Source organism: Phymastichus coffea, unplaced genomic scaffold (genome assembly GCF_024137745.1).
Source record: "Phymastichus coffea isolate CEN01 unplaced genomic scaffold, Cenicafe_Pcof_1.1 PCOF00010, whole genome shotgun sequence".
NCBI lineage: Eukaryota > Metazoa > Arthropoda > Insecta > Hymenoptera > Eulophidae > Phymastichus > Phymastichus coffea.
This window is the reverse complement of record NW_026706821.1, coordinates 6,609,121-6,631,342: the sequence shown is the minus strand read 5'-3', so window position 1 is coordinate 6,631,342 and position 22,222 is coordinate 6,609,121. Positions and strand designations below refer to the sequence as shown.

The following is a 22,222-nucleotide window of genomic DNA, read 5'->3' as shown; positions in this document are numbered from 1 at the left end:
GTAAATAGCTTTGGTAATGAGTACATTAATATAGATGGGGAAATGGTCCGAGCCTCAGGTATCTTTTGCGAGTTCAAATTTAATTTTGTGAGTTATGTTGGGGCTAGAAAAAATAAGATCGAGATTTGAGGAGGAAGAGCCCTGGACGCGAGTGGTGGAGTAAAAGTTGTGTAAATAAAGGTTAGATTTGTATATGCTTTCCAGTAACCTCTCACCATTTACGTCATTGTTGCGATAATTCCAGCCTTGGTGGTGCGAGTTGAAATCTCCTAGAAAAATAGTGGGGTCGCTTCTGTCAGTGTTGCGGAGTAGTATATCCCATTGGGCTTCGGAGAGAGAGCTATCAGGTGTGCGGTAACAAATGATTAAATTTAGGGTGGGCAACACGTTCGTTATACGGACACCTGCGATTTCGACTGATGGATCCGGACTGATGAGATCGGTGATTTCTGTATACGCGACATTATTGCGTAGAAGAAGGACACCTCCACCCATGGAGTGTGTGCGATCTTTGCGGAAGGTTTTGAATCCGGCAAAGTGAAAACTCTTGTTTGCTTCGGAGAGCCATGTCTCAACACAAGCAAAAATGTCAAGTTTCGATAGGGCGTTTATAAGGTCTTCTTGTTTGTTGACAATACTTCTTGGATTTCAGAACATTAGCCTCAAAGTTTTGGCGTCAGTAGAGGTGTTGACAGTTGCGTTTATTTGAGAGTTGCTATTATTCTTCGAGCTCGCCATTTTTAGAAATTTGAGTATTTGAGTATTGCGTTGAGAAGAGTCGCTTTCTGTATCAAGATCGGATTCCGAGCCGGTGATGTTCATTTTGGAGAGTTTCTTTTTCAGCCTGGTTAGACGCCCTTTGAATGAACTACTATTGATAAGTTTATATACTTCGTCGATAGTGTTAATTATGCCTTCTATATTGTCCGTGACTGAGAGAGCAATTGAGAGAGCGTTGCTTTGCCCGTAATTTTTTTCTAAGACGCTCTGGAATACATTTATATGGACGGAAATAGAAATTCGATTTTCTTTGATGGCTTCAAGCACGGGTTGTAGATGGTCTTCAACACTAAGGGAGTCAGTAACAGGTTTGGGAGAGGTCTTCTTTAGTTTCTTTGGAGAGGGGCTTTTAAATATTTTGGTAGTATTGGCTGCGATAGTGGCGTTGTCAGTGAATACGGTAGTGGGAGTGGCAGGTTGTGGGAAAGATGACTCAGATGAAGAAGATGTTGAAGGAGGAGGGCTTTTTTGAGCAGAAGGTTTGTTGAAGGTGGTAACATTCGGTGCTAAAGTGTTTGCGTTGTCATTCTTAGTCGGCTTGGTTTGAACAGTTGGTAGCGTCGTAGAAGAAGTGGTAGGAGTAGTAGCAGTGGTAGGTAGACTTGGGCATAGTTTAGCTGTGTGCCCGCTTTCTTTGCAAACAAAGCAGCACATTGAGTCGGTACTGAAATAAATCCAATAGGTAGTGTTGTCGTAGGTGAGCTGTACAGATTCGGGAAGCAAATTTACTTCTTCTTCCTTGATATATATCTGTCTTCTGAACGAAAGAATGTGCGACCTTCCTGGTTTAGAGAGACCTGCTCTTATGTGGCTTATGCCCGAGACTGGTGTGATTCCTCTTTCTTTGAGGCAGTTCAATAATAGGTCATGCGGAATTATCGGACAGACATTCGAGATAACTACCCTTTTGTTTTTTCCGACGAGGGGCCTGATTTTGAGATTGGTGTCTTTCACGGTGAATGTTTTATCAGACAAGGTTTCTACTAGGCTGGAGTTGATGAGATAGACACACACTCGATTGCCAGAGATTTTGGATATAAACTTTATGTTGCTCGCGTCTGTGAGAGTTTCAAGGCCGTCGATGTAGTCGTCTATTGTGGCGCCTTCGACCGAATCGGTGATGATCGCGTGGTCTTTTCTTGGTAGAGGAGGTTGAACCGTCGCGGAGGCATAGCTGTTTGGGTACTGTGTGAAAGAAGAACTGGAGAGTGAGCCCGCAATGGCAGCGCCGTTATTTAGCGCCATTGCAGGAGGTTAATTGGGCAAAACAAACTGTAACCGCAGTCTGAGTGCAAGAGGGCTTTTGAAGTCAAATGTGAGGACGGCTTCACTTTTACACTAGGATTAAGCGAGTAATTTAAACAGTTCGCGCACAATTTGGATTAGCAATGTCAAGCAGGAGATATACCACTAAGCTTGTGAGTAAACACGTCTGCTCGCTTCGGTGTCTTAGACCCGACTCCGACGACGATGTTTATGTTGACGAAGCATATTATACATCAGAAAGTATTTCAGTAACTTTAGCATTATCATCACCAATAGTGATGATTAAATGTATTTTGATATGATGGATAGATTATATTTAGAGAATGAAGAGCAGGGGTATGACACCGTGAATTAGGGGTGGAAAAAGGATCATATATACAAAGCATCGATCAGGTGAGCATGCATTCAGATTTCTACATTCTGTGTAGTATCAAGCATAATTACATTCATTCAATATTAAGAAAATAATAAGTATGTAAAAAGTTTGACTTTATAATTACAATACTTAAATACTTAATACATTATTTTTATAATACATATAGTTTACTTTTTTTCTTTCTTTAATCTGTTTGAAGATCCAAGTCCATGTCAACCAAAACAAATTAAAGATTTGCAGTAAAATGTTCTCTATGCTATTATAGGCGTAAAAAAGTAAACACTAAGTATGGGATGAAAATCGTTTGAAAGTTGGATGTGTCATTTGATATTTTCCTTCCCAAAAAAGTCAACGAACTTCTCGTTCATAACGAATCTTCATATGAGACTTTTAAGAAAGTGGTGGAAGAACGGGATATAAAATTAAAATCTCTTGGAGAATGTTTGATTGAATTTGTGTAGATAATTGAAATTTGATAATAAAAAGACCTTTTCTACTTACGCAGACCTATATATTTTTTCTTTCACTTTGACTGAGATCATAAAACAATTAATTATCCCTCCCTACACTTTCTATTCAATACAAGGCATCACGTTTTTTATTTTGACATTGATCATGGGCCTATGCACGTCCATACACAACAGTCGGTAACTGCCGCCCGGGGGTATGGGACTTGCATATCAGTACATAACAGTCGGTAACAAGCGATGTCGGACAAGTAGGTCGACCGTCGATAAACACCCGTCGATGAAGCAGCCCACAAGACGGTAACATATAGGGTGATTACATCACCGACTGCCAATAAAGAAGGAATTAATACTTAATAAATTAATAATAACTGGCATGGTAAGTGGCTCAGGATCTCCATAGCTTATACTACTCAAAAACAAAAAATCATATGATAGTTGCTTATATATAATTTATAATTACCAACCAAATTTCAACAAATCAAAAATAATAATGCCAAAATGATAATAAAATACTATTTTGAAAGTATGCATTATTCATCTTATCTGAAATAGCAAAATAAAATAGTTGTCAATTGACAATTATCTTTTTAAAATTTGAATGAATATTATTATCAGTATCGCTTTTTTTAGAGGCTTTAATTAAGTCTTATTCCAAAAGTATTATATATATATATATATATATCTTCCAACCCTTGAGGCCATGGTTTTTTAATGATTTTAGAATCGGAAACATGGAACCAGTCATTATTTTTGGGCAATACGTTGAAATATTCTCCACATTCTAATTTATGGCACAACGGAATCTTGCATTTATTATTCTATAATATTTATCATCGATGACAAGTTTTTTTGGTACATGAAATTTTTCGTCATCTGTGCACTGCAGTGCACCTATTATGCAACCCAAACTATTACCTTCTTAGGGTGGCATATGACTTCAAGCGTACAAAAACGATAAAAACCCAAAACCTACCTATGCACGAGACGAAAAATATAAAAATATGGCAGTCTAGTTTAGTCTAGTTCTAGCACTACAATCATATTTTGCACCTAAACTTCCTGAAGCAAATTCGTTGCCAAATTCTTACAGAATAAAATAAGCACTTTTCTCTATTGAAATGTAAAGTGCACAATATGATATTATTTAAAGTTTTTTATGCATAATCCAATAGATGGAAATTTTTGTGAACACTATTTCATATATGTAATAATAAAGTGCACGATTGTCCGCCCGACATAGGTACTGTAATAGCTTGTTGCCAAGTATTCGTTCAAAAAAATGAACATAGGCAGTTTTCATTAGACTTACCCAAGCAGTAATTACAAATGCAGTTGTAATATTCAATGCTGCCGATCATAGTAAAAAGAAAGTGGGGATTAAAGCATTCACAATATCAGTAGCAAAAAGTAACAGTCACAATGCTGAAATAATCAGGAAAAACATAAAACAATTTGATAAGATAAACAAAATATGTGTTCCATTTGCTCAATAAGTATATGTATTTACTGTAAGCACTGCAATTTTTTTTACTCTTACAGTCCAAGTATGAAAAAAAAGGAATAGAATGTCTGAATGATACGAAGAGGTCAGGGGACTCACTGAAAACAAGCACCTCGTACAGTGAGAGGGAAAGGTACTCACTATAATAAATTCACGAAGGAGATCTAACTTTACCACGTCCACACCGTTATCTTTAAGGTACGTTTAGAGTAAGATCTGAATATAAACTAAAAGTAGGTATATTTCATAGGCACTTGGGTAATTATCTTTATTTCGAGCCTTTTGGAAAATGGAAATACCGGACATTTAGACCTAACTTATTTTGTGAAATTCTTTGACAACAATTTTTGATAATATTTTGCTCAAAAACTATAGGCTTTGGAAATTAATTTATAAGAATAAAAAGTATTGGAATTAGCCAAAAAATACTTTAGAACTTTTCCAGATTTTTCTGATAACTTTTTTGAAAATATTAATTTGGCGTTATTTTGAAAAATCAAAAATTATCTCCAAAAAATTCAAGAGAGTTCCTCGATATATTGTAAAATATTTTTCTTTTATAAAAATTATTTCTAAACCTCACATTTCTTGAGAAAAAAAGTTACGAAAAATAACTTTTTATTAGGTTTTTGCATTTTATCCTTCATTTTCGAAAAAAAGCTCATATATACGAATTATTTGTTAAAGTTCAATAATTTCGTACACTGATGATTAGAAAAAATTGATGAGAAAATATTTTTTAATTTTTCTCTATTTTTTTTGTGAAAAATCCCGTTATATTTAATTTTGCAAGCAAACTTTTTGAATAGTGAGCACGGATTCAGCATACCTAAAAACATAAGGAACGGTACCTTGGATCAATTTATTATTTCGTTTTACACATGAATTTTGCGATCAAAAACATATCCGAAAAATGACGCCGATGGTCGTTAACGGGTTAATAAGTTGGATAGAATTATAAGGTAATTTTTTTTTTAAATACATTTTAAGGATGTATCTATATTTTTGTTAAGACTCCACATAAATTTTCCTTTTCAGAATTGTGTTGTATATATATAAATTTTATTTTTAATACAGGACTACGAATTGTTCCTGATTATTTAATATGCTAAAGATTTTGCTATTACCATTTAATATATTTAATATAATTTATCTAAAGTATCTGTAACAAAATAGTAACCACGATAGTTTACAATAAATTTCTCTAATTTCAAAAATTTAAAAACAATTTTAAAATATTAATAAAATACAATTAAGACACAGAGTGAGATTCAGAAAAAATAATAAATATAAAAATATATAATATTCTTTTACTTTATTCAATTACAGATTATTATTTTTTTATTTTTAATACAAAAGAGCATGACTATTATAAAAGCATTCTTGGACATGTTTTTCTTTGAAAAATTTTTTTTTCAAATAAATCTTGAAGATTCAAAATAATTACATTGTTTCAGAAACAAAAAGGTAAGAGTATATTAAACCCCTTTATATACAACGATAAAAAATATAAATGTGTATCTAGTTATGATTGCATAAGAAAATAAATCATGCATTCTCTGTTCAGGAATTTTTAGTTTTTTCCGTAAAATTAATAAGCCAAGGTAACTATCTAACGAAAACAAAAAAATGTAGCGAATAGCAAAAACTTGAAAAAAATATAAAATAAAGCTTCTCCTCTACGAAAATCAAATTTATTCAATAAAAAATTTTCTCAGATCAAAATCAAATGCAAAGTTTACACGCACAGACGTACGCACGCACGCACGCACACACACAGACACAGATAGTGGGGGAGGTGACTCTACTCATGACTATAGGGAACCAAGCTTAATGCTTACAGGTACCTAGTCTACCTTTGTAGCATTCCACATGGGTGTAGTTCTTGAAGACATAATAATTATAACAATATACCGCTTGTACCAAGTATTGCCAAAAATACCTGTTTACAAAAAATTGTTTAGCTAAATATCGAAAGAATAATATTATAAATTTTGTGTGTGTGTATGCGTGTATGTATATATATAATTTAGTAAATATTCTTAATTCTATCTCTATTTGAAATATAATAACTAATATCAAAATTAGATTATCTAATTAGAAGCAATTATTAAGTTTATAATTTAATTGAAAGACGGTGAACTTAGTAGTGAGAAACTTTTTAAAACTAGATTAACTTTAATAAGGTTTCTCTGTTACGGAAGCCGGTTTTAGTAATTTTGTTACACTTCTGATACAAATTATGAATATTAAACTAGGATTGACAACAAGACATATTAATTATTAAAAAAACACGAAATATAAATCAAAGTTAGGAGAATTGTGGTAACGATTTTTTTGAAATTCGTAAAGAGGTAAAGTGAAATAAAGCATGATAATACCTACTCATTTAAAGTTCATTGACCCTTATTAGTGATATCGTCCTTTAAAGTGGACAATATTTCAAAATACCAGCTTAATAAAAATCAAATTTGTTCTTTAAATAACACAAATCGACTAATATTCTGCAAGTTTAAATGCTTGAGAAGTCAAATATCGAATTTCTTTGAGTTAAATTCGAGTTAATTGTTTTGATAAAACTGCAAATGCTAAATATTCAAATAAAGCTGTGACTCTAAGAGTTAATACTTTTGAGTAAGGTTAATTACAAATTTAATTATATTAATGTAGAAATATAATTTTTTCATCAATAATATGCTTTCGTCGAATATATAGATGTCTGGTATTCGGTATTCAGTATAATCTCTAATGCAAGAATAAGTAAGACATTTCATATATTTATTGTACCAAAAAATATCCCGAGTTATTGTGACGGACCTGATGGAGTTAATGATTGTAATCATTCGAGCAGCCAATGATGGTCGTACGACTCACCGCATTAGTTGACAGAAGGTGATACTGAACTTCTTACGAAAGAGTCATTCATAAACTAGAATGTTCTATTCAAAAGAAGTTGCATTCTCTCCGAACTGTTTATATATTTCAAATTAAATTTACTGAAGGCTTATGGCATTCGTTTAAGGTATGAAGGTCTATTTTCAAAAGTAATACTGGATTTATATTCCTTTCTTGACAGAAATTCTTTTGATTCAGTCGATGTATTTTAGAGAACTTATTTTACCAAATAAAAAAAATAAAAGAGAGAAAGAAATTAAATTATAATGTAGATTAGACAAAGATAAAGATAATTCAGCACTTAGAAATTTAATATATCTTTGATTTGTGAAAAAAGTACTCTTACAGGTTATTTTATTGGAATAAGAGATAAATTTGAAAAACCGACTTGAAAAAATATGAGTTCTTCAACTTACAGCGATGCCTTGGTAAATTTTCATTATATATGTACATAAATGAAACGAAAGAATTTATAAATATTTCTTGAAGATATTCGTTTATATATATTCATTTAGTTGCTTACGGATAAGTAAGAATATTTCCATTTTATAAATAAATTGTAGTATTTATATCAAAGCATAGATGGTGTTTAACTTTATGAAACGAATATAATCTCTTACGGAAAAATGTGTACATAATAGGAAAAATAGTTTTGGACGATGAGAGATGTCGGAATAATGTTTATAATTAAATATTTAATTTTACTAGGAATATATTGTCTTTTTTATAATTATTTGAATATATTTTTTTCTAATCATCGTATCGACATAAGTCTGGTGGAGTAATTAGATTTCTAATGCCACCAGGCTCTTATTCTGTATTAGGAGTAATATGAAGAATAATTAATTAAGTCTTTCAATTATTTTATTGCATTTATGAAATCCAGTAGACGACAGGAAAAATTCAAAATTAGTTAACAGAGAATAAAAATCTAAGAACCACAGACAGGACAAAGTTAGAAGCAATACATGCAAATAAAAAAAGAACAACTCATGAGAAAGAAAAGTATAATGAACCTAAATGACAAAATTTCTAAAAAGAAGAGCAAAAATAATATTCCAAAAAGATATGCATAATTTATATAGAAGATTCAAAGTAATAAAAGTAAAAAAAAATAGTCACAATGACCGCATCTATAAATAAAGATTCAATCACTCATTATCAAAGACAAATGGTTGATTAGAAGTAATATGAAATGAGTTACATTCTATCTTAGATAGCAAAATGTGAGTTATAGTCAACAGATGGCCAAAACATAAAAAGGAATAAATCTACTAGACTATAAATAGATACCCCCCCCCCTCCCCCCACCCAGCCACTACACCGTTGCTGCAGGCGAGTAGGCATGATAATCATACAATTTTTTTTATTATACTCAAACTTGCTCTTCAATCTTCAATAGTTTTGCATGCTATATTGGTTTCCTTGAACAATTATATTCCAGACTTTTTTGTTAAATATAATGCTGTAATCATAAGAACAATCAAATTCATTGCTACTTGTTTATGTTTTTATCCAAAGTATATGTAAATATACGTGAATAACCCTACTTATTCTAGCTATAACGTCGAATAAGTATACTAAAAAAATACGAGGTCTGTCCGGAAAGTATCGGGCCTACGTTTATATCTTCGCGCCATAGTGTTCGAGAGACCTCTACCGGATAGAAACGTCAACAGTAAAGCCTCACGCATCTATTGGTTACTTACTGATACCTGCCAGACGTATAGTTCATGCGTAGCGTGTTTTTGTTTACAGTGCCTTTTTCGCGTTCGTCGGATTTTGATATTGTCAAAAATGACTGAAAAAACAAGATCAACGAATTTGCATCAAATTTTGCTTTCAACTCGGAAAAACGAGTTCGGAAACTATTGAAATGATGCAAAGGGCCTTCGGAAGCGAGTGTATGAGCAAAACACGAATAAAAGAGTGGTATAAACGGTTCAAGGTTGGTCGCACTTCTGTCGATAGTGATTCTCGTTCCGACCGACCTTCGACGACAAAAACCGCAGATAATATTGAGCGGGTGCGACTTGCAATTGAACAAGATAGTCATATGACTGTGCGAGAACTAGAAGAAGACCATGGGATACCAAAAACTATCATTTCAGAAATTTCAACCGAAAATGTAGGAATGAAACGCGTGTGTGCGAAATTCATCCCAAAATTGCTCACAGCAGAGCAGAAGAACATTCGCTTAGAAATCGCTCTGGACAATCTGGAAATGGTCAATAATGATGATAATGTGCTTAGAAAAGTTATTACAGGTGATGAATCATGGGTTTATGGTTATGATCCTGAAACAGAACAACAATCTTCACAGCGGAAGCATTCTGAATCGCCAAGACCAAAAAAAGCACGTCAAAGTCGGAGCAATGTTAAGTCAATGTTGATTGTTTTTTCGATTGTGAAGGTGTTGTACATCACGAATATGCACCAACAGGTCAGACAATCAATAAAGAATACTACGTTCAAATTTTGAAATGTTTGCGTGATGCAGTAAGAAGAAAACGGCCGCACTTTTGAGAAAGTGGTGACTGGCTTCTCCATTACGATAATGCGCCAGCGCATTCATCCAATCTTGTGCAGCAGTTTTTGAGCCAACACAATATCGCATTGCTTCGATAACCTTCATACAGTCCCGACATAGTCCCTTGTGACTTTTGGCTGTTTCCAAAACTAAAAAAACCACTCAAAGGACAGCGATTCGATGACAAAACAACGGTTGAAAACAATGCGACGAGTGTACTTAAGGCTATCCCTAAAAGTGAGTTCCAGGACTGTTTTGAAAAGTGGAAACATCGATGGAACCGTGTTATTCAATGAACTAGGAATTACTTTGAAGGATGCCACCACCAGATGATAAAGAATAACGCTAGCACGAAAATATAAAGGTAGGCCCGATACTTTCCGGACAGATCTCGTATTTTTTTTTGGTGGTTTTAGATTCTCATTTTTAGGTTTTACTATTTTTGAACTTAGATTTGTTCCAATTTGACAAAAATACTTATTAATACAAATTGTGATTTGTATTTCCTTTGTTATTTTTCTGTTACTTTCATTTATCATTTGGATTTTTTTTCTATTATTTATTACTTTTTCTAATTTTGTGTTTATTACATTCCATAGACTTTTTGGGCTATCACTGTTTCGTTTGATTAGCTCTTTTTCATATCTTATTTTAGTATCTTTAACAACTTTGTCAAGTATCTTAATGTACTGTTTGTACTCTTCTTTAAGTGTCTCATGTTTTGGATTTTTCTTTCATAAATTGTACAGTATTTCCTTTTTGTTACAAGAGATTATTATCGCATTAGTTATCCAACTTTTCTTTTTCGTGTTTTTGTTTGAACATTTGGATTTATTCAGTACCATTGCACTCTTTTTACATTTTGTTATTAGTTCTATCAAAGTATTTAATGCTTTAATATTATCTTGTTCTGAAAGCACTGTATACCATTTAATTGTCTGGGAATTATGCTTCAGTTTATTATAGTTTATTATTTTTTCCTTTGTTTTTTTTTCTTTTTATAGACTTTATTTTATTTATGATAATAATTAGTAGGAAGTAATAAGTAAAAGTATTTTCTATTTTACGAGCAGTGTATTCAATACTATTAGTTTTAAAGAAGAAATTATCTATACAAGAACGTCCTATAGTATCTATCGTAGGTCTAGTAATGTCAAGAAAGCAGGTATATATTTGTATTCTAAAAAATTACTTATAAACTCTTGTTTTAGTACTCTATCGTAATTGGACTTATTCTTATTACTATTGTTTAGTATGTCTATATGGAAATCCCCCACGATACAGTGGTTTTTAGTATTTTTTTGTTTATTTTCTCTACTTGATGTGATGCTTAAAAATTTTGTTTTCTCAATGAATGTTTCTATTGCAGCTTTTTTTATATTCTGTGTCTTGCTATCACTATTCTTATCAATTACATTTCCAAAGTTTTCTACCTTACTAAGGTATCTAGGTAAGATAGGTTTTATGTCATAATCGGTAAAGTCGATGACTTTACTGACTTTAGCCTTTAGTATTTCACATTTATGGTTATCTGTTGCTATGTGATCTGTTTTGTATATGATGCCGTATTTGCTTTTACTGAAAGTACAGTTTCCACACTTGTATTGATTTTATTCACTACAATATATTTTTTTATTTTTACCAGCACATGTCAGACAAACAGGATCATTTCTACATTTTGATGCTTTATGCCATAAATCGCCACAGTTATAACATGGCCTGACATTAATCTTATCAAAAACTCTGCAGGTTTAATAGTTTACAAAGATTTTGCTATAGTTCTCTTTAATTTGTTTATGCACCTCTGATGTTATATTTAAAATGATGCTTACCAAATGTAAATTTTTTATTCGGATACATGTCTAATATTTTACTTTTTTTATTACAGTTCCTAACATTTCTTCTATTTATATACTTCTCTAATCCTTTCTTTGACATATTTTCAAAATTATTTATTCCAATTACCTTAACTTTTGGATTTTCGATTTGTTCTCTTTTTATTTCACATATATATTTTAATTTGGTATCCAGTGTTGTCATTGCTTTCTCTGTGATATCATTATTCATACTTATGATTAATTCAATTCTATTTTTCTTATGATCTTTGTTGTTTGTATAGTTTTGTCTTTAAGCTAAGTAATGCGATACATGTTTATTTATTTTATCTAGACTGTTTTCTTTATTTTTCGTTTTTAGCTTTTATTTGTGCAATAACCACTTCTACCTATTCACTCTGTATTTCATCACGTGTATTAGAGGTCAGGTCTATGTCTTTTACATCAAGAGGCACCAATAGCAACCAAAACATTACAAAACTACATAAAAAAATCACCTTCAAAATTGGATTAACTCCTGGAGAAAAATAGTAAATGACAGCTAATCGATACATACGACATTCACACTTCGAAAAGATACCTGTCCTCCTATATATTCCGCAAAGCAATAAGTAAAATATCTAGGTATTTACCTAGATCAAAGACTTACGTATAAAAAACATATAATCTCTAAACGTGAACAGTGGTGTTTAAAATGGAGGAAAATATACTGGTTCATCGAAACAACATCGGAGCTGTCAATTGAAAACAAACTGCTGCTATATAAAGCTGTACTTCAACTAGTCTGAACATATGACATTTCACTATGGGGTACTGCTTCTAACTTAAATACCGAAATCCTAGAAAGATTCCAATCTAAATTCGTACGTAGTATAGTACTACCCCATGGTTTGTACCGAATGAAATTATCCGGAATGATTTACAGATACTTAAAGAAGAAATTAAAAAATTTTATCCAAATATAATTCCAGACTTCAAAACCACCCAAATAAATTTGTCAAGAAACCTCTCAAGATATAGTAACGATAGAGATAATCATGCAGTAGAGGTGGCGTGTCTAATGCAGCGTATCTCCACGCGCGGGGTGACCCCCACAGTCGTGAGTCCACTTGGACTGCTATTGACTCTGAAGAGGATAATTTGGGTTTAAATAAATAACAAAGCAGAGTATATATTAATAGGAATTGAATGCTTTGTTGACAAAAAATAAATCGTTTTCACTTATCTGGTGCGTCACGGTAACAGAGAAAAGAAACCAGATGTCACACAACTGAGAAATCGGTAAAGCGCGCCTAAGTACGAGAGCGTGACCACGCCGAGGATCAGTATCGCACCGATCGTCGGCAACGACTCGTAGCAGCTGACCGGCACGGGCTCGCCCACTCTCAGAGTGAGAGGGTGAGTCAGTACGGTAAAATAAGGCTTGCCCGCCGATGAGATGGCCACGTGAGTGATCGTGCGCAAGGAGGAAGTCAGAGGATCAACTCCCTAAGAATGGTTAAAATTGGCAGAGAGGGTGAAACCACCCAGTCGCGTAGGCTTGAAGTATCGTCTTCCCTTATGCGTAATATACTGTCTTGATTCCCTTATAATTTTCTCAAATGATAAATTTTGTAATAATGGAAAGTAGGTAAATAGTGAGAGATGGAAATTCACTTAATTTTAATTATATTCAGCAATGTTTCGTCAGCACATTTGCTGACCTCTTTAGACTTTAATAACAGAAAAACAACAAATTATTAACAATAAAGTTGCAAATGTAATTTTAATATATATATATATATATATATAATTATACACACATACATAATTATATATATATAATTATATATGTGTGTACCTGATTTCTCTTGTAGTCAAATTATTATAGGCTAAAACGAATAGCTCGCAGCCAATCGCGTTACAATACAGCATGAAATCAAGTATTTCAACACATATATATATATTTTTCATCTATCATCCCTTCCTCATCGATCTTAATAAAGGCTTGTAAATATTACTAAGATATTGTATACGTAGCTACTACTGTATCTGAGTCAATGTTTTTTTGTGTTCAATTAATCTAATTTTTAAGGATCGCTTACTTTCACCTACGTAAACCGGTGAACATTGTTTATAGTGTAACGGGGTGGATAGCTAGTATAATAGAAATTTATTAACGCACAAACTCCCACGATATAGAGCTAACCGCCGCTCCGTTAAACACGTATAGTTTTACGTGTATTCGCCTTTACGTTTGATATTTTCGTTTCAGTGTCTTCTTTCCAATCGAGTTGAACTCACCTTAAGTCACTCGACTTGTGACACTCAATCTATCTTAGGTGTGAGTGACCTAATGCTTAATCCGACTAATCGCCTAGGTGAAATCGGATTAAAACTTAATCCTTTATAGATTTGTTCAGCTATTAGGAAACGAAGTGACGTAATACGGCGAATAAAATTAATAATGTTTAATTTAACTAATTTACAGTTTTTTACGGGCCGAAAGACTAACGCACGCCAATAGGATTTACAATGATTAATAATAATACGGTGGGAGAAAGAGAGAGAGAGAGAGAATTCGAACTTTTGCCACGAAAACTAACGCACGAAGCGAATACAAAAAATAACGCTCGCGATAGACAAAATACTTTCGATAGTATATTGTCACGCAATAAAAGGGAGATGCACCTACCCTGCAGTGCAATTACGGTAATCAACCGTAATTGTTGAATCAGCAAAATCAACTGTTGGTGCTCCTCGAATAGATCAGCTGCGCTGCCTCGCTCACAAATCTGCTGCTGCTTTAGATGCTGTTGCTGTAAATTCTGCTGCTGTGGTGTTTCCTCGCTACACTCGCACGTATCGAAAATCCCAGAAAACTTTATAAAAAAAACGGCGAAACACTGTGTAAAATAATTGGCGGTACTACACACGTAACAGCTGAGGCTTAACTGACTATTTTCAAACCCTCGCGCGCCCTTTCTCTCTCTCTTTTAGTCATTCGTTCGAGCATCGCGAGTGTACCGAATCGCGAACGGATGGATTAATCGAATTGACTACCGTTGCAACAGTTAAAACTGTAGACAATACCAGTGTTGTCTAATAAATCAGATTTGTCTTTTTCTAAACGAATGAATTCTTGTAATGGTTTTTGTAATAAAGAGATTGGAGTATTGTCATGTTTTTCTAACACAGAAGAACATTTTTTAAAGATGTTGCAATTGATTGGAATAGCAACTGTAGGTAGTTTTTGATTTATTAATTTGTTAGAATTATTTTCCCCTTTTTTATATTTGTTAATCCGTTTGTGTGTGTGTTTTTTGATAAAATCAGATAGATAATTATTCTTTTTCAGGATATTAGTACTCGTAACTATTTTTAAATCGCATGAACGAAATTTTTTATCAGCAAGTAAAAACACCCGGTCAACTAAATTTGTAATTATATTAACTTTTTAATAAATTGTATGTTCTGAGTTACAATTCAAAATTCTGTAAGTTTGTGTTGTTTTTCCAAACCAGTCAAATTCTAATTTATTATTATTTCTGATCAATTTTAAGTCGAGAAATGGAATAAAATTATTCATTACAATTTCAAACGTAAATTGTAGACTATTATGATAAGAATTGAAATAAGTCAATTTTATCTTTCGGAACGCACATCAAAGTATTATCAACATATCTGTAGTAGAAAACAGGATTAATTTGATATTTATTCTACAACACATTCAGGCAGTGTTTCTCTAAGTCTTCCTTTACAATATCAGCCAATAAAAGAGAGATGGGGGAGCCCATCAGACTTCCAAATATTTGTTTATAATAAATTTTGTTGAACACAAAATATGTGTTATTAAATAAAAATTTTACACCTCTCCGAATCTCTTCTATTGGAATCTCACAATTTTTAAGTTGTTCATAACGTTTGTCCAATCCCTCCAAGACTAAGGCCCCGGTCGCATAGCTACGTATGAATGCGGACGGATACGGACGCAAATCGCAACTCTAGTAACATCACTAAAAATATCTAGTTCGATTATTTAGTACCAACACTACTGGTAGTGAGCAAAAGTAACTGTTGTTTAAAACTGTAGCGCCGAACGTACCACATTTAATGAACGCTTATCTAACCTTTACATTATTGCAGTCTATAAGATGGCAAATGAAAGAGAATTGATAGACTTTCAACTATAATTAGTGGAATGAGGCCTTAATTTTATGGAATTACTTGAATATATGAGAAGAAGAAGAAAATATATATAAATGATATGTATTAATCATCCCAAAAGCTATTTTTACATTAGCATACTCATCAATAAGCAATGTTCATGAGAATTTGAAAAGTAAATTGTAGACCTGACATTTGAACATAAAATATGGTAGGTTCGGCGCTACAGTTTTAAACAACAGTTACTTTTGCTCACTACCGGTAGTGTTGGTACTAAATAATCGAACTAGATATTTTTATTGATGTTACTAGAGTTGCGATTCACGTCCGTATCCATCCGCATTCATACGTAGCTATGGGACCGGGGTCTAAATCACAAGAAATGATCATGAATAAGGAACTTACATCCAATGATATTAAAACGTGTTGGTTAGGAATAAAAATTATAAGGGAATCAAAACAGTATGTTACTTTTTAAAAATAGCCTTGGATTAGATAACGGCTACAAAGAAAACAGAACACCTAATTTCTTTGAATTCATAAAATCGAATTTCGTACAATAATTTACAAGAACGGTTAAACAATGGAAGTTGACTAAGAAACAATTAATGGTTTTCATCTTCAAACGCTACTTTTTATTAAGATGCAGAAGCAATGACATTCTACCGTCACACATTTGTGACAGGGCTATAGCGATGCTCGCTGGCCCTGTGTGCGGCACTCTCCTCGCATGAACGCAGCGACCAAGTATACGCTATATAGCGACTACATACTTGTGTCGTTGCAGGATCTGGAGGGAGGAGCGCGACGATCGGCGAGGTGTCGCCGTGAGTACGAGTGAGAGCGAGAAGAGCGAGAGAGAGAGAGAGAGAGCGATTTTGACTGATTTTTGACGGCGAGAGAAGAGGGAGCGCGGCGGCGCGATGCTTGGAAAATTAAGAGAGGAGAAGGTTAGTTAGGCGCGAGCTCTCAAGTAATTAGGGCCGCCTAAGGAGAGTCTGAACGAGAGGACATTTCGGCCAGAGAGGAACGACTGCCGGAAGTGCGACTGCCATTTGCCGGGAGAGCCAGATGGTCCAAGCCGAGCCCGGACACGCAGCGACCATTCGCCGTCCCCGGGGCAAAGGCCGTGCTGCGGCCTCTCCTGCAGCAGTCCCAGTCATCGCCAGGGCGCCACTTCCAGCGGGCCTGCGCTTTCGCCGGCGTCGTCTCTCTGCCGACGGACCGTCGGCATCCGGTGGGTCGAAAACCTGTTCATCTCTCTCGCGCCAGCTCCCGCTCGATTACGGACATTAGTGTATTTCGATTTTATCGAGCACGCTGAGCGATCTCGCTCGCGTGATCTCGCGAACTCTTGTCGCGGAAAGGCTGAGCGAGCGCGCTCGCCGCGGCGAAGTTAATCTTGTAGCGATATTTGTGAAAAGGCGTCAATAAATGAGATCGCCATATGTAATATCATTGAATTAGAGTGTCCGTTTCTTTGTATCAACCTTTCCCAGCCAGCGCGAACTTTGGCCTGTGAAAGTCAGCGCCGGCTTTCTTTACCGAGATAGAACCCAGAAAAATTAGCAGAGACCAGCCCATGGCACACGGAGGCTGACCACTCTTGCACATTTTTAAATATATGACAAAACTAAAGAATATCTCTCTCGTAAATAGACATTCCAAAAATGAATTTTTACAGTTTTGTTAACTCTAGCATCAAAAATCTTAAAAATTAAAATACAAAATATAAATAGACATATTAAATTCTTGAAAAACAATTAGACAAAACGGCGTCCTTATTAAGGAAATCAAAAATTGACAATAAAATTTTAGACAATTATTTCTACATGACTGAATTGAACTTGAACAATTTTAGAAAAATGCTTGACTTCTCACATAAAATGAAATTCCAGAACTTTATGTCAAAGAATCATAACAAGAAACAACATAAATTCACTGGTTGCAAAAGTTGGATAAAAAATTTAACATTGATCTTCCTAAAGAAGTTGCTCGAATAATTTCACTTGGTCTTAACTTTTGTTACTCCGCTGAGGTTTATAAACCAGAAATATTAACTACTATAAAAAATGAAGAAGGTCTATTAGAAACAGACTATATAAAAACGACTTATGATAAACAAGATATACGCAGTAAAATAACAAGAATATTAGAAACAGCTAATAAAAACATAAAACATATATCTATTGAACAAAAAGAATTCAATAAAAAAATATAATCAACAAAAAATTTTCTGAAAATGTATCCAGACATTATGTTTACAAACGCAGATAAAGGTAATGTCACAGTTGTCATGTCGAAAAAAGAATATTTAGAAAAAATGAATAATTTATTAGATGATACTATCACTTATATCAAATTTAAATCAAACCCTCTGAAAAAATTAGAAGGAGACGTAAAAATAAATTTAAATGATTGGAATGATAATGGTTTTCTGAATTAATATTGGCATAATAATGATTTGACTCAAACCGACACACCTATAACAGTATGCTATGGATTACCAAAAATACATAAAGAAAATATGCTACTATGACCAATAATTTCATCAATTAATATCCCTACTCACAAATTAGCAAAGTTCTTATATAATGCTCCCAAACAATTATAAATAAACCTAACTCTCACATTTTAAACAGTGGACAGTTAAAACAAAAATTAAAAGATAATTTTATTTCAAACAATCACGTTTTAATATCATTAGATGTAAGTTTCTTATTCACGAACATATCTTGTGATTTAGTCTTGGAGGGATTGGACAAACGTTATGAACAAATTAAAAATTGTGAGATTCCAATAGAAGAGATTTGGAGAGGTATAAAATTTTGTTGTATGTTTTTGTGTTTAACAAAATTTATTATAAACAAATATTTGGAAGTCTGATGGGCTCCCCCATCTCTCTTTTATTGGCTGATTCTGTAATGAAAGACTTTAGTCCGGGAAAGTAAGGTCGAAAAATCTGTTACCTATCAAAACTTTCCCATAACTGATTTTTCATTTTTAAATGAAAATATATTGACCCAGCATCACTCTCCTAGATTATCTAATAATTTCCACTGGAGCTTGCGAAGCAGCTTGCAAGCACATCTCAGACCACCTAAAATTCAAGTGATTTATGTTCGTGTCATTTCTGGATATGTTCTTAGAAAAAAATTGTAGAGATGAAAATTGAAGCAAATCTTATGCTCTTGAAGGTGACGTAAATAGTTTTTTCAAAAAAAAATTTTCCGATCTTAAATTTTCCAAAAACTGAAAAAATTTTCGAAAATTATATTTTTGGCTGGTAATTATAAATAAAATATTAATATCGAGGTCAAAACATAGATAAACATAGAGGGCAAACTTCTAAAAATTTACATTTTTTCTGATTTGGAAAATTAAAAATGGCGGCTGCGCAAATTGGAAACAAATTTTTTTTTTCAATCGCGTTAAAATTTATGAACATTAACGATATTGAGAAACGGTTTATTGCAATCGGCAGAGTGAAAGTTATATTTTTATAAATAACATAAACAAAATTTTTAAAATTATTTTTACATAATTTTTTAAAACATTTACCGAAAATAAAAATTTTTCCATCTAGTTTTTTCTCAATTTGGCGTTGAAAAATTTGTTTAAAATATCTTTTCACGATATGAATTTGTTTGTCTTCGATAGACGAGTATTATAAAATAAAATTTTTTTTGGTGCGACTTTTACAAGCTGAGATAAACAAATTCAAAGTCTGTTAGATACTGTGATAATATTGATTGAAATTTTCAAATTTTGATCACTTCGCTAGGTTATCGAATCTCAACTCAACGTAAACACAATTTTTAATTTTTCTCCTGTCAATTAGTCCATTCAAAAGAGAACAGTAATCCTATAGCTCGCCCGGCCAAACGGTGCGGCGGCAGCTGCTTGGCGTTGTGTCCGTTTTCTTCGACACAAGAAATTATGTGTATAAGCACTGGCTTGATCACAGATAAGGAACAAGTGAATTGCCACATTGCAATTGAAATAGGCTCCGAATTAATGAAAGAAACATACGGCAACAATTGGAAAGATATTAAATTAAAATGGAAAAATCGAGTCGTGACTTTGCAAGGCTACAACACTGACAAGAAGAAAGATGAGCTTGCGATAGATCCTGCTTTACTATTCCAAAGAATTTGCGTGTGAAAAAGAAACGACGAAGATATGCAAAAGTATTTAGAACACGAGTTGGCCCCATACCCACTGTCAATTTTTGATGAAACTGGTATGCGTAAAAACAAGAAATCACATTTTTGTGATTGTTTTACGCCAGAAGTCAAACCTCCGACATTCAAAGACTCAATATTTATTATAGATGGTGGTTTTTTGTTACATCGAGTGGTTTGGAATAGGAATTCGACGTATGGAAAAGTAGGTGATTAGTACGTTAATTATATCCAGAAAAATTATGCTCAAAATGGTAACACTTGCATGTTATATTTTGATGGTTATCCTGAAAGTGTAAATGACCGGGGAACAAAAAATGTAGAACGAATCCGGCGAAAAAAAAGTGTACATCACCTGCGTATGCTGTTACTGAAGATAGTCCAACAATTAACCAACGCAACTTTTTAAGCAATGATACGAATAAGAACAATTTTATTTAGTTATTGAAAAGAAAATTTGCCAATGCTGGATTTTTGGTAAACCAAGCAGAAGAAGATGTCGATGCAGAGCTTGTTCAGTCGGCTATAAACTATTCCAATAACTATCCATTTGCTTGCATCGTTGCTGAGGATGTAGACGTTATAGTTATATTAAGTCAGCTGGCTCATGGAAAAACTAATATTTACTTTCTACAACTAGGCAAAGGTAAAGACGCGAAAAAATGGTATCGATGCGACAGCTTCAAATACCCAATGCTTCGAAATTACGTGTCACTATTACATGCCTTTAGCGGCTGTGATACCACGTCTGCTTTTTATAACCAAGGTAAACTCAAATTCGTAGATCTTCTTAGGAACAACATGCAACTGCTCGATCAACTAAAAATATTTTACAACAGTACAGCAACGAAAGCTAAAGTCGAAAAAGCTGGCACAGAATTTATAAAATATGCATATGTGTCGAAACAAAAACACAATTAATCGTTAAACATGATACGATTTACATGTTTTTTAAAATCTTCAGCTAAAAAAACTTTTAATTTAGCAACTTTGCCACCAACGGAAGCTGCAATGAAATTTTATTCTTTTAGAGTGTTTTATTAACTCCGGTTGTGGGATAAGGATAAAACCATTATTGACAAAATGAAGACTACTGACTGGGGCTGGAAATTCATGGATAATTATGGCCTCGCACCAGAAATGACTGACGACGTACTTGTACCCGACGAATTATTGAAAATTATTTCGTGTTCTTGTACCACTGGGTGCTCTACTTCCAGGAGTGGTTGTAAATAGGTTGGCATACATTGCACGATATTATCTAAAAATTGCGAAGACAAAAACTGTTGTAACATCGAAATTGTAAGTACGGTACTTGACAATGACAAGGATGATAATGAAACTCTGAGTGATGAGCCGAATTTTGATATGAGTCAATTACTCGATTGTGAACTTGCAATTGATAGTAGTAGTAATATCGATGAGGATTTGTTTGCTAATGATAATGACGAGGAAAATTGTAGAGCCACTTCCTCAGAGACCAAAAAGGGCGAGAATTTGTAGAAAATAGATGAAAATTTGTAAATAAATATTATTCTTAGTATTTACGTTTCGAATTATGTATAATATACAGGGTATCCCATTTTAAAGGAACCACCCCGAAATTTTCGACGGTCGGCGTGTACAAAAAAATTGTTCAGACAACAGTTGTTTGGGACAATGGGGGCAACCTTTCTGTGAAATCCGTTTTTACCTTGAGATTTATTTTCAAAGTCATTTGAAGGACAAAGTCATTTTTTGAATAGGAACCCATATTTTTGATCCCGAATTCGAAAAGAGCGGAAAATTCTACGTTTAGATAACGTATTATGTGTGGGGTGCGGTTAACCCCCCCCCTCGCCTAAGGTCATGTAGGGGTCAAATTTATGATTTTCTTCATCTATACACAGGGATGATCGAGCAAGGGTAAGGTTAATTGTAATAACCCAATAACTGCAATACCTAATAACTCGGTAACCCCAATAACCCCAATAACCCAATAACCAAGAGATATTTTGAATAAGGACCCCCATTTTTTATCCCGGATTCGAAAAGAGCGGGAAATTCTACGATTAGATAAAGTATTATGTTGGGGGAGCGGTTCACCCCCCCCCCATCCCACTGAGGCAAGGATGTGGTTAATAAGGTATTGATTACCCAGCCAGTGAAGGCAAGGTATTGATTACTCAGCCAATGAAGTTAAGGTATCGATTACCTAGCCGGGTGCTGTGGGTAATACCTTGCCGCAGCACGATATCGG

The 22,222-nt window shown here is 33.8% G+C and overlaps 2 protein-coding genes across 7 annotated transcripts in view; one reads left to right on the top strand and one right to left on the bottom strand.

Moving 5' to 3' along the window:
* The window catches only part of LOC131671558 (ras-related protein Rab-32), a 650,568-nt gene that overhangs the window by 131,998 nt on the left and 496,348 nt on the right, over positions 1–22,222 (top strand). For 3 of the 6 annotated variants that reach the window (XM_058948062.1, XM_058948103.1, XM_058948095.1), the window contains exons 1-2: positions 7,289–7,415; positions 7,637–7,716. In XM_058948062.1, coding sequence (XP_058804045.1) covers positions 7,687–7,716 — 30 coding nt within the window. In that variant the 5' untranslated portion in view covers positions 7,289–7,415; positions 7,637–7,686. Of the gene's footprint in view, positions 1–4,431; positions 4,592–6,278; positions 6,406–7,288; positions 7,416–7,636; positions 7,717–22,222 lie in introns of those variants that run through there. The other 3 variants (XM_058948077.1, XM_058948070.1, XM_058948085.1) reach the window with 3 other exon arrangements.
* Positions 649–2,025, bottom strand: LOC131671957 (uncharacterized). Its single transcript, XM_058948803.1, has one exon. The coding sequence runs from the start codon at positions 2,023–2,025 to the stop codon at positions 649–651; it is 1,377 nt and encodes a 458-aa protein (XP_058804786.1).